Here is a 13,861-nt window from a genome sequence, read left to right on the forward strand (position 1 = left end):
GATTTTCATTTACTGTCATTAATCCTGATCCTCTAAATGTGTCTGGGGATGCTTGGTTAATAACAGTTCATTCATCTCGGATAGTCCATCAGCTCTTATTCCTCGTATTTTCTTCTAAATATCTCATGAACGAATCGTTTGATGATGGGAACATTTAGCTCTCTCCGGCCCCACTGTGTATTCGTTTGGAAACAAGGACAGGCAGTGGAAGACCATTCCGTCCTCAGTTTTCCAACCGGTGGAAGTACATGAACAGTGGTTGGGATGTTGGGAGGGGGATTTCCTACCCTTCCCCCACTGTAGCAGAGGAGATCACACCCTGCGACGGCACATACACACACGCCGCGGGAGGACCGCACGGTTAGAGGGAGAGAGAGGAAGAGGGTGTACAGCAAGACTTTGGTGTTATAAAAACTACAAGGGTATATTTTCATTGACTTGAGAAGAAAAACTTGAGTAGAAAGTGCAACTGCGCCACAATTTGTTACCTTTTGGGGGCAGGAAAGTGACAATATCATGACAAAAACAATAATGACACTGTTCTCTATAGACGTTTATGTGGAAACATTATGTGGCCTAAACTTAACTTCCTGTAAAGAATTAATAACTGTTGGGTAGTTTTAATTTAATACAGTTAATATACAATAAAATGTTGATATGAATTAAATATAAAATACCGATAACCAAACATAGACCGATCCGATATAACGTCTATTAAACGACGATTTTATTAAATATATTAGTTTAATGACAAACACCCACAAGCAGTACATTTATGATTTTGACAAATAGTCAAAATACATAATAAAATAAAGATTACAATCTTGTTAAAAACAATTAAACCTATAACAACCCTGGTGTACAGCAGATAACAGTCGACCCTCCACTGCTCTTACAAACACTTCCTGCTCTCTCTCTCTCTCTCTCTCTCTCTCTCTCTCTCTCTCATTTGTCTCTCCAGCCACTCAGAACTTCAGAAGTTTCTCTCTCTGTGTGAACATGCACGTCTCTCTTCCTGTTCTCACTCTCTCCACTTCTCTCAAGTTTCTCGTTTTTTTCCTCCATCTCTGCCTGGCTCCCATCTCAGCCCTCTGCTGGTCTCACTTATGTGCCGCTCTTCTCTCCCCCCACCCCCACTGGGATGGGCCTCTCTTGCTGTAGTATCACACTCCTCCAGCTGCCTCAAACTGTCCACAGTGACTCACAGACAACACTACACGCTTGACTTCAGATGCTGTTGAAAGAGCGTTGCTTTCTTTTTCAGTATAAGTGATGAATTTACATACAATACTCATTTCATTAAGAATTTGTTTTATCAATTGTAAACTTGAACAGACATTTCACACAGATTTGTGTGCATGGTCTTTTTTATGTCAAAAAGCTGAGCGCTTTACTTTTTGAAACTGCGTGTTTGATCCTGGAACATGAAACATTTTTCAACAAGCACATGTGCTAAAAGAGGAAGTTAACCAATAAAGTTGTTCCTGAAATGTGACTGAAGCAAACTACAGCCTTTGCAGGGATCTCGCAAGCTTTGCTTATCAGACCATCAGCGTTTATGTGCGATTTGCGGCTTGCCTAAATGATTTACCAGAAATGACAACTAAACACATAATAAGAGACTAAAAGATGATAAGACACAAAAAATCCTTATGACAAATTCCATAATTTCATGCGAACTCCTGTCCAGGTGGAAAATTAATGAGACATATCTGATGTAACCGTGATGTAGTATTTGCGTTTTTGTTGTAATGTTATGATTGAATACCTTCCCTCAATACTTCAGCGTGAGTAATGATCATTCTCTGTTCTTAGAAATCGAGCACGCCTCCATGCAAGAGTGTGTCAGCAACGGTGTTGTTGATGGGAATGAAGAAGAGCCTGTGAAGAATCAGCCCTCCACACATATAGCAGAACCTGCCGAAGGTAAAATATCACAATGACTCCTTGAGTGCTTACATAACAAGCTGCAATGCTTTAAATGATTAAAAATTGAGTAATTGTGTTATCTACAGAAAATGTAGCGGAGGAAGCAAAGAGTGATGGAATGGACATGCAATCACATGAACACGAGGCAGAAGAAGAAGAAGGTGGAATTAGAACAGAGGAGGAACTGACCTCCATCAACTCCATGATGAGTACTGTGATGAATGTGGGCCAGATTAATGGAGTCGATGCCGACTCCACCAAAGCATCTTCCAAAATGACAAGCAAAACGCTCACAGTCAGTCGCACAGGGAGAAGAAATCAGGTATAGCAACTGCTCGATACACTCTGAATAAATGCATATCAGTATTTTGCTCACTAGAGTCACACAATTTTTGGGTGCTAGAATGATTCAGTTTGGAGCCTGAGTTGGGATTTATCTTAGATTTTAAAGGCAAAAGATGTAAGATTTGTGCATTAAAATGTCCAAAAAAACACGATCACAGTGGATGTATTTTGTATTTTAATCCAATTGCTTCCAACAATATTTGAATCTAGAAAGATTTTAATCTATTCAGTGTAACATCCATCCTCATTGCGTTATCATCAGTTTCATGCAACGTTCCTTCACAGCCTCATCAAGCTACAGCTTTGTCATTGTTTTAAGTATGCGACTTTCTAGCAGCAAAAATTACATACTGTGCCTTTAAAGGCCTTATTTGCTCTCATGCACACAAGACATGCAACTGAAAAGTTTGCTACGTATTTGCATATCTTCATATTTGAATGTTTGTGTATTAGAAAAAAAGTGTATTAGCCATCTTAACAGCTATAAGCATAAAGTTTATACAAATTATGGCAAAATTATCACGGTAACTGATTTAAATGACAGTTTGGATAATGTTTCAGAAATTCACTTCAAGTGCTCTGTCCTTTAAATTCAATACAAATTTCTTCACACACATGGTGGGCTTGCTTTCGAGTAAAATTCACCCGATCAGATTCCTGTAGTAAGTACAGCTGTAGTGTTTTGCAGCGGTTCAGATTGGCAGTGACACGAGCTGTGTTAAATGACTGGCAACAAATGGTCCTTGCGCTTTCTCAATCCCCCCTTTGTCAGAGCCAATACATGTAGTATGCCTTCAGTTAAAGTGTGACATTTCACTCGAACACGTCTCTGTGGAGAAAACAGGTGTTTCGTCTCCGAACCCCCTCCCGTGTCCCCTCCTGACTATGTTTCCATATGCTGACACAGATCTCTGCGCTGCTGCCCTACTGCAAAACGATCCGAATTAGTGATGCTCTCCTCCAGCCAGCGCTGCTGTTGTCATCTGTGGAAACAGATGCGGAGAACACTTGTTACACCGTGTGACGAGAGCACACAACCGTTCCTGCATCTCTGACACATACCGTCTTCACGAGGCAGCGTGTTTTGCCTTGTGTTGATCTCTCTCATTGGGGGACAAATAAACTTCTCAGTGGGGGGTTTGGGTTCATGCTGAGCAACATGTGTTGAGGTCATAGGATAGAAAATGTTTGTAGGATTTGAGTTTTTTTTTTATGAGTTGTTTTAGGGCATCCAGGGCTGTGATGAAGTGTAATAGTTAACTATTAGCTCCAGAGTCAACACATGAAGAAATCTGCACAGAGTCTGTCCCCTTTACCTAGAAACTCAAGGCATTTTGAAATTTGCAGTGCTTTTGCATTTTCCTGTTTTTATGTTTTTTAACCTTAACATCTTCCCATTGTCCCAGAACCGTAGGGGTATTTAACAACTTGTTAAGATATTTGCTATACGTTGTTTATGTTTATTGTTTGTGTTCAAGCATTCATACCGCATGCTAAGTTGTTGCTTCGTGGTTAGTTAATAATTATGCAGGTTAGTAGATTAACTAAGTTTGTTCATTTATACTTGGTTATCCAGGCTTTTGCAGTGACCTGCCTACTCTTATGAAACAAAACTATATCAGAAAATACTGAAAAATATAATGCAATAAATTAAATAATACATTTACATTTACCAAGTGCTTGTTTTTCAATTAAAGTGATAGTTCACCCCAAAATGAAAAATCTGTCATCATTTACTCACCCTCTTGTCATTTCAAACCTGTATGACTTTCTTCCGCAAAACACAAAAGATGTTTTGAAGACAGTTGGTAATAGAACACCGCAGGCACCCATTCATTCTATTCTATGGACATAAAACCAATGCAAGTTAATGGGTGCCGGTTAACAATATTCTTCAAAATATCATTTTTTTGTGTTCTGCATAAGTCATACTGGTTTGAAATGACGAGAGTGAGTAAATAATGACATAATTTTCATTTTGGGGTGAATTACCACTTTCATGAAAAGTGCCAATTCGTTTTATTACAATTTTGTGATATTGATCAATACATAAACAATGTATTATTCTATATACTGTATTTTCAAATATACAGTAAATGAAATTATTGAATTATTATTATTATGTTTGTATCTAGATAAAAAATATCTTTATTTACAACGTTTTGGTCTCATGACCTTCATCAGGCATGTATATGCACATGATTAGGATTGATAATGGGGGATTTTTTTATTTTTATTTTGTCTTTGATCGTTCATTCTACCCACCTGTGCGAGGTGTTTTTAACTGATGATTTCTAGATTGCAGAACCAGTCCATTTTCCAAAATGCACGCCAGAATATTTAATGTCTGATCTGTTAAAGGTATAGTATGTAACAATTTTGCAGTAAAATATCCAAAAACCACTGGGCCAGTGTTGTATATTTTGTTAAGCTGAGTACTTACAATATCTCAAATGTTTGTCAAAAACTACTTGTAAATCGTGAGAAAATCGCCATTCTAAACAGTGACACGGAGCTGTGCAGTCACCTGTCAATGGCGTCATATTCGCGTTCTTTTTTTTATATCCGCGTTACCCTTTGTTACCGCCTTTACTGACGTAGAAACCGCATGACAACAGTGTCATGGGCAAATGCGGAAATAGTGTCTAGCGTCTAGTTGTTTCGAGAAGTCACTTATTTACGGACCACAATTATACGCAACATTTATAAAACTTTATTACTTTACCTCATCCGCTAACATGATTTCTCATTGCCGTCTGATTGATGGCCATCAGCGGTGGAGTTGAAGACAACAGATCCCATCATTCCACGCTCCTTCACAGTGTCATTGTTGTTGTTTTGATCGTGCGCCCTCTAGCGGCAGTTTTTACAAACTGTAGCTTTAAGAAAAGACCTGATCATAGATAACGCGCAAGAATTTTTAGGGTCTCTCTGAAATGACTTCTTGTATGTGTGTCACAGGAAGTCAAGGAAGATCGCTCAAGCTTCATTTGCCCCCTGTGCAACAAAAACTGCTTGACACTGCACCAACTCACTATGCATATCAGACAGGTATTTGTTTCTACACACTAGCACTCCACCATGGACATTATACATGCGCATAAACATGGACATTTATCACAAAATTATTGAGATGATTTATTTGCATTTTTTTCTCCTCCAGCATAATACAGACAGTGGAGGCACAGATCACTCTTGCAGTATCTGTGGAAAGGCTCTGAGCTCGGCCAGTTCTCTGGACCGTCACATGCTGGTTCACAGTGGAGAGAGGCCATACAATTGTGTGGTATGTCACCAGACGTTCACCACCAATGGAAACATGCACAGGTGAATACTCGGATATGCAGATCATTTTTACGTGTCATTATCTTATGTGTAAGTATAAGCTTGTGTGATTTCTTATGATTGTACAAAGAGAGCTATTCTACTTCCTGTTTAATTTTGTTACTGGGAAATATGTTAAGCCATTCCCTTGAAATATAAACTAAAGGGACAGTTCACCCCTAAATAAAAATGATTCACCCTTATTTTATTCAAAACCGGTGTATGGCTCCTTCTTCTGTGGAACACAAAAGAAAATATTTTGTGAAATGTCTTTCAATGTGCCTATACAATGGAAGTCAATGAATGCTTGGTTACCAACATCTTCTTTTGTGTTCTGCGAAAGAAAAAAGGTCATACAGGTTTGGAATGACAAGGTGATGAAAAACTACATTTTTGGGTGAACTATACGTTTAACTTTGGATGTGGGTGCTTTGAATGAAATGTAGTTTATTCAAAACCCTTGCTTTGGTTGGGTAGGCAAGATTAGCGTTTAAACTACAAATGCAATGTGAACACATACGATTTCTCGGCTGCGTCAGCAGCAGTTGTCTTATGTTCATGAAACAGGTTGGCCTGCACTGTGACAGAAGTTTGAGAGATCAAAGTATATCCTGCACATGTGATGTGAGAACCCTGTTTCTTAAGGGTGACTGGCATTGATAGCTGCAATAGCTTCTCTCTTTTCTCCGTATATGTATTCTGAAAAGATGCATGCATCTCTTTCATGTGTCTTTGTGGATGGGATTCTTAATGTGACTGAGCTCTTTCTGTTTATGTTGATGGGATGTGCATAGAGGGCTTCCTTGTGCAGTTGAGACATGCAGGCATTCCAGATGGGGGTGGAAGAAGTTTGTGTCAGTGAGAGAGAGGGAATAAAAGAGACTAAAATATCTTTTGGATGGTACACTAAAATGATACAGTTTTGCTAACAATATCTCACAAAACATACAAAACACATCCTTGACCTCCACAACATTAGATCATGTTGTTGAGCAGTTTTAGCCACCGTGCCATCTGGCACTATTGATAAGGCACTACACAAGGCAAAATTTAGTCTGGAGTCTTGCATCAAGTAACTTCAAACACAGAACCACAACGTGATTAAGTGGCATGTGACAAGAAATGGCAAGAGTTGGAATGCACGATTAACATTATTATGCAGAGTAAGTGAGGCTAGAGCCGTGAGATGGAAAGGGATTCAGGCCATCAGGGTTAGGTCCACATGTGGGTGGTCATCACTCTGCTTCTCTGCTATTAATATCTTTGGCTGCAGAATGTAAAACAAGATTCTTACCGCTGGGTCTGCTGACATTTATCCTCCCTTTCCAGTTAAGTATATATACTCAATGATCACAAACACAACACTTTCATTTGGTAGATTATTCATATACATACACTGTATAGACATAATACGGTTCAGTCTTCTGTTAAGCACACACAGCTGCACAGAAGCATCAGAGGCCTTGTTTCTGGTCCAACCTGAAAGTTGGGTTAGTTTCTGTGAAGTGTAGGAGGGTGGGGGGTGCACACGTTCCAGCGTGTCGTAATGTGATTCTCAGCACTTTGCCTTCACATACTACCTTTGACCTCTCGGAGAGAAAGCATTTACTGCTCGTATAATTGCAGCTGACCAGCCCAGTGACTTCTGTGTATGCAACACTTCATTAATATTGAAGTATACAAGTTACCATCACATCAGCACGAAAACAAAGAACATTTAACAAACAAGTATTACGTGTATTAACAGGCACACACTGAAAACACAAAAATGTTATTTCAAGTGTGATCTAAAGTATGGATTCAGTCTACTTGTCATGTACTACTCAGAAATATGATTCAGATTACAATAAAGTGCACTTGACTTACACTGAAAGAAATGTCTAAGTAGCCTATATTTGGCCTGTACTTGTACTCTTGTACTTTTAACCATATCTTGATGAAAGTATTCTAAGTATACTTGGCTTGTAGTTGTATTTACTCTTTTGAGTGAGTGATCTATTAAATGCCACTACTTTTTTCACTACTTTTACTTGTGGTTTATTAAGAGTATAATTCAAAGTTTTTAAAACTAGTATACATATAATTTCACTTGTAGTATAGCTGGAATACAAACCGAAAACATAGTTGTGTCCTCAAAGTTAGGTACATAGTTTTTCATGTTTTTTATTTTATTTTATGATGTAAAAATGTGTTGATTTAGTCCCAAGTAGTGCTAAAATAATACACTTTCAAGTATTCTACTTGTACATTGATATTAGTATACTTACTGCATAAGGGATACTTAAAATGTACTTAAACCTTACTGAAGTATACTAAATTAAATGAAAATGAAGTAACTGCCAGCATTCACTTACAAAAAAATGATAAAGTTGTTCATTGGTTACCCTTCCATGTATAGTACAATAGACGTAATTTTACTGACAATTATTGTCGTTGTGTTTTTTTTATGTGCAAGTCAGTTAATTTACCACATTAATGGAATATAAATTTAGTGTACAAAGCTTGTTTCCTAATATAATTACTTTATACTTGTTGCTGGTGAGCTGTTTTTATAGCACAGCATCAGTAGATTGTTATGGACCAAGAGTTTGCACAGTTTATGTAAAACTGTATATAATTAAGTTAACGATGTACTGTTTATTTCTGCAGGCACATGAAAATCCATGAAAAGGATGCAAGTAGTATTCCTACCCAACTGAACAAGCGCCGTCGTCTCTCTAAGAGAAAGAGTGTGGAGGAAGAGGGAGAGCAGGCTGATGAGCCGTCAAACAAAAAGGTACAACTGCACGCACCCTGATGATAGTATGGAAAATGAATATATATTTTTTTATATTTTAAAATAAATCAAAAATAATTTTGCATTTATAATACACATCATGTTAAGTTATTGCATAAGTTTGTTCTATTATTACACTGTGCTAAGCCTATGCCATAACATGCTGTGCTTTGTTGTATGTCACCAAATTGCCCATATTTAGGTGATGTTGATGCAAAAGGCTGAAGATCTTGGTTCTGTCAAGAGTGAAGAAGAGCTCCTCCATTGCACCATCTGCTTTAAGACGTTCATCTGTAAATATGGTCTGGAAAGTCATATGGAGACACATCCTGACACTACACTCAGGTGGGTGGACATACTCCTGTAGGCTTGATCTTTATATTGTCTCAGCGCATTGTAGTAAAATATATTCATGCGTATTATATTTGAGCGCTATGTTAGGACTCTGCAAGGTTTTAAGACTCTTTCTTCTAATTGTAGGTGTAACATTTGTTGCATTACTTTTCGGACACACCGCGGTCTCATTCGCCATAATTCCACCGTACATAAGCAGCTCCCCACAGACCCCAATGGACGACCCTTTATTCAGAGCAACCCCTCTATCCCGCTGGGTTTTGGTGACTTGGCTTTTATTGACTTTAGCTGTCACAAGTTTCCCCAAATTGCACAGGTGAGAAATTTCAAATGAGAAATGAAAAAGAATAGATTTAGCCTAGAAGGTGACTTTAAGTTCAACCTTGCTTTGTTTAATTTATTCAGGTCTGGTGCGAGACCAACTTGCGCCGATGTGCTAGCAAGTTCCACAAATTTGTTTGTGACGTCTGCAACAAAGCTTTTCCGCTTCTGCAGTCCCTAGATATTCACAAATCCTCACACAAAAACACCACAGACATCAACACTGAATCTCAGGAACCAAATGCAGATACTGTTACGGACCCACCCACAGTCAACTCCCATTCCATGAAGGTCAATGAACCAGTTGATATTTCTAATTCAGATGGGAAGAATGGTTTCCTGGAAAGGCTGGGTCTCCAACACTCCTCTCTGGCCAAGCCAGAGAGGACCGAAGAGCAAATCCAGCAAGAGATTTTAGACAGCATCCACTTCATTCGCGTTGATACGCCTTCAATGAATCTACCTCAAGAATCCAGCAGCAGCAGTCTCGGCCTTTCGCTTCTGGAGCCCGTCTCTCTTCAAGGCATGAACAAAAACGCTGCTCTCAGTCTCTTGTCACTACAGCCCCTCCACGGTGTTGTCAGCGGCGGTATGCTTGTCCCAATAAGCGGTCAAACGGCGGTGGAGCTTGCGGACATCGAACAAATCCTTAAGATTGCTGCATCGGTGCCTCAACAGATGTCTTTGTCTCTGGTCCCCACAGTTCAGAGAAGTCCTCTACAGGTGGACCCCAAACAGATTGCATCTCTGAAACAAAAGCCCTTAATTACACCTCGATCCAGCATGGGCACCTCAACGCCCCCTCCGCCTATTATGAGCGCCCAACAGGCCTCATCCGGCAACATCAGTCCTAGCCTTCCACCCCAGACGGGCCAGCAGCAGAGAAGTGCCAGACAATCTTCGGCATCCTCCTCGACGTCATCCTCTCCAACAAACTGGGAAGCTAGTCAGATGACTTCAGATATTATCTCGTACAACGTTGAGACTGGAAAGATCAAGCAAGAAGAGTTTGATAGCAAGGGGCTAAGAGCTCAGAGCAAAAAGACAACCAGGACAGAGTACCCGTGCGGGTTCTGTAAGGAGGTGTTTTCTTTCTCAGGGGGTCTCCAGGCTCACATGCGTCATCATCTTGGAGCGTCACCGTATCAGTGCAACACTTGTAGCTATGAAGCTCCTGACAAAGCGACGCTGATTCGCCATATGAGAACGCACAGCGGCGAGCGGCCATACGTCTGTCGCATCTGTCACTACCCTTTCACTGTGAAGGCGAACTGCGAGCGCCATTTGCGCAGGAAACACATGAAGAACACGCGTAAGGAGATCGAGAAAAACATTGAATATGTAACCACCTCGTCTAGCGCCAGCGGTGTGTTCGGGGGTCCTACGCCAGACCTCCTTGATGCATCTGGTGCTACTGCCACATCTTGTCGCTATTGCGGGGAGGACCTTAAGAACTACCGAGCCCTTCAGATTCACCTGCGAACGCACAATGGGTGTCAGCGAAAGCCTTTCGAATGTCGCCAGTGTGGTACAGCGTTCCTCGCTAAGAGAAACTGCATTCTTCATTTGCTCAAGCAACACCCGGAGGTTCCAGAAAGGGAGATTGAAGAACACATCAAAAGTCTTTTACCTGTTAGTGGAGATGTCACCATTCAGACCAACCATGGTGGTACTCTATCCCCGAATGGGTTGGTTAACAGCACCGTTCTTCCTGTCGATCAGGACCAGCCTTTGGATTTCTCTAGCAAATCTCAAAAAGTAAATGTTTCAGATAAGATGGAAGGGACTGCGTATCCTGTGCTTGATGACTGCTCGATAGAGCCCATTGATCTCTCTCTACCGAAAGATCCAGAGAAGAAGAAAAGAAAGACAGAGCTTGCTCACAGCACGTCCATGAATCATCATCATAAAGAGGTTAAAAAAGAACAGACCTCGCCAAAAAACGAAAATAGTTCTGGAATTCTGGCGCTGTCCATTTCTAGTCTGGCCCCAGCCTTATCAAGTGACCTAACCAAACCTGTAACTCGCCTGAAGCCACTGCTACCAAAACCATCCAGTACTTCAGAAATGCCACCGCTAGCCTCCATCGCTCAGATTATCTCCTCTGTATCTGCTACCCCAGTGCTGATCGAAGCAGATGCCAGTGCAATGGAATTTAATAGCGTAATTGAAAAAAAGCCTCTCTTAAGCACCGTCAAGCCAGATTCCACACAAAATGTCTCTTCTCCTGATACTTCAAAGAGGAAATGCAAAAAGAGACCATTTCAAGAAGAGATCTGCGATTTGAAGCTGGCGTCCGGCGGTGGCATCGATCTGGAATCAAGTGGAGAGTTTCCCAGTGTGGAGAAGATGCTGGCCACTACTGATTCCAATAAGTTTAGCACCTATCTGCAACCCAATCAGATGGAGCCTGTGAAGGAGGAGAAGCAGCAGCATGCCATCAGTGAGGAGATGATGGAAGGAAAGGAGGAAAAGCCAAAGAAACCTCCTCAGAGTAAAGGAAAGAAGAACGCATATTCTAATTCAGTGCAGAAAATGACGTGCCCGTACTGTCCACGTCTGTTTCCATGGGCCAGCTCATTACAAAGGCATATGTTAACACACACAGGTGAGGCACTTTGATTATAATTCATACATTATGACTATACATTCTATTACGTCCTTTATATGAAGAGTTCAGATGCAAAACCCTCTAAAAGCCACTTCTGTCAAAAATGAGATTACGATGGTGAATGCACTTCACACATAGTATACGTTACTCAAATAATTTTGCTTCAAAACCCGCTAAATACCACTTTTTTTTTTTACTTATTGCTGAAAGTAAATGTAGTAGCCTAATGAAAAATGCTCATTTACACGAAAAGTCGTCTGACGGATTGAGAAGGTTTTGCATCTTTATATGGATGAAGACGTATACAGCCTTGGCCAAAAGTGATGACCAACTTTGGAAAATTCATGTCTGAGCTTATTATTCAAGTATTTAAAAATAAATATGTATTAAATGGATTCATGTTGCATTGGTGTGTTTGGAGTATAAAATTGAAGCTCACCTTTGAGAATTTAAGGAGGCTTGGGAAAAAACAACATATGCACAAAGCTTAGAGATAAAGACAAAGGGGAATGACTACAAAATATTAAAACAAAAGAAGGTTAACAAATGTTAACTGATAAAATTGTAGTAAATTGAGGCTTTTTTCCTGCAAAGTTTTTACTTTTCCATGCATTTTCATTAGGGCTGTCAAACGATAAATCCAGAATAAAATAATTTGTTTGCATAATATATGTCTGTGTACTGTGCACATTAGTTTTGTATTTATAAAAAACAAACACATACATGCATACATTATATTTAAGACAAATTTAAAAAATAATAAACATTTACATATATAATTTAAATGATTGGTAAATATAAATAAATACATCAAAATATTTCCTAAATATATATGTATGTGTATAAATACAAAATTAATATGCAGCACCCAGACAGATACATATTATGTAAACACAAACTTTTATTCTGTATGTGATGAATCGCGATTAATTGTTTGACAGCCCTAATTTTTATACAATAGAATATAACCCATATTTCCTGATACACTGCAGTTTTCCTTTTTTGTTAGATGAATACCTTTACCAAATTGTGTTTTCTCCATTTTGTGCCATACTCTTATTTTGATAGTTTAGCAAACCTGAGAGAGCATTTAAAGCAAATACTATACAAGTATGCCAAAATATCACTTTTGGCCACTGCTGTATAGGCTAATTATATTAAGCAATACCTTACAAACTACATAAAAACCACGTTATTATAAATAAAACTCGGAAGATACATTCTTTTAATATTTTTAATATCATTCATTTTAGCTACAATAGGTTGAATTCCATTCCATTCTAAACACTTTATTTCATGAATATTAATATTGCGCATTGATTTCATAGGTCAGAAGCCATATCCTTGCCCTCAGTGTGAGTCATTCTTCTCCACCAAGTCAAACTGTGAGCGTCACCTGCATCGAAAACATCTAGCATCTAATCAATCTCTTCAGCACAATGTGTCACGAGCCAAACCCAAGGCTGATGAAGGATCTCAAGGAAGCACAGGAACTACTGGTCAGTACTGTTGTTTTATCTAGTCTATTTATATAGTCTATTGTGTAAAATCTTTTTTTTGTGTACAATTTTTGTCCGAAAAGCTCCAAGCTCAACCGCTAGATATCAATGTCCCATATGGTTTCTTTAAATGCGACCAAATTACAGGACCCACTCAACAAATTGTTTATTAATAAAATTACCATAACACAACAAAATTCAACAAATCGTTTATTTAATACAATTATTATGCAATAAAATAATGAAAAATAATATGAACATAAATTAAATAAAATATGTAAGGAACAATTGACGACGGGCCATTCAATTATTAGAAAGTTAATGCACACCCCGAGGTGGTAATGCAGCCACGACGCAAAGCGGAGTAGGCTATACATGTTTATTAATTCATTTTGTTTTTCTATTTTATTTATTTATTGAATGAAACTGTGCACGCCTTTTCATTAGCAGTAAAGTTTGACATTATAAACGTCAGATCAAGAGCAGGGTGCTGTGTGAGGTGATGGCCTGTAGGCTACACTATAACCTTTCTGTTATTTTAACTTGGCGAAGTGATATGGACCTGTAATGCGGTCTCCAGACCTAGAACACCTTCATAGGTGTGCATTTACCGAAAGTTAATGCATACCCAAAGAACGTTTGAGATCAGATTGAAGCATTCAGCAGCCCCGTGGTATAAAAATAGTTATATTATTCGTTTAT

At 39.1% G+C, this 13,861-nt stretch overlaps 1 protein-coding gene across 2 annotated transcripts in view; it reads left to right on the top strand.

Annotated features, from left to right (window-relative positions):
- Nucleotides 1-13,861, top strand: part of rreb1b (ras responsive element binding protein 1b) — a 38,244-nt gene that overhangs the window by 21,088 nt on the left and 3,295 nt on the right. For both annotated transcript variants that reach the window (XM_057334593.1, XM_057334592.1), the window contains 9 exons: nt 1,816-1,926; nt 2,016-2,251; nt 5,236-5,325; nt 5,438-5,601; nt 8,248-8,374; nt 8,577-8,719; nt 8,855-9,044; nt 9,134-11,657; nt 12,989-13,159. In XM_057334593.1, coding sequence (XP_057190576.1) covers nt 1,816-1,926; nt 2,016-2,251; nt 5,236-5,325; nt 5,438-5,601; nt 8,248-8,374; nt 8,577-8,719; nt 8,855-9,044; nt 9,134-11,657; nt 12,989-13,159 — 3,756 coding nt within the window. The remainder of the gene's footprint in view (nt 1-1,815; nt 1,927-2,015; nt 2,252-5,235; nt 5,326-5,437; nt 5,602-8,247; nt 8,375-8,576; nt 8,720-8,854; nt 9,045-9,133; nt 11,658-12,988; nt 13,160-13,861) is intronic.

Source organism: Triplophysa rosa, linkage group LG5 (assembly GCF_024868665.1).
Source record: "Triplophysa rosa linkage group LG5, Trosa_1v2, whole genome shotgun sequence".
NCBI lineage: Eukaryota > Metazoa > Chordata > Actinopteri > Cypriniformes > Nemacheilidae > Triplophysa > Triplophysa rosa.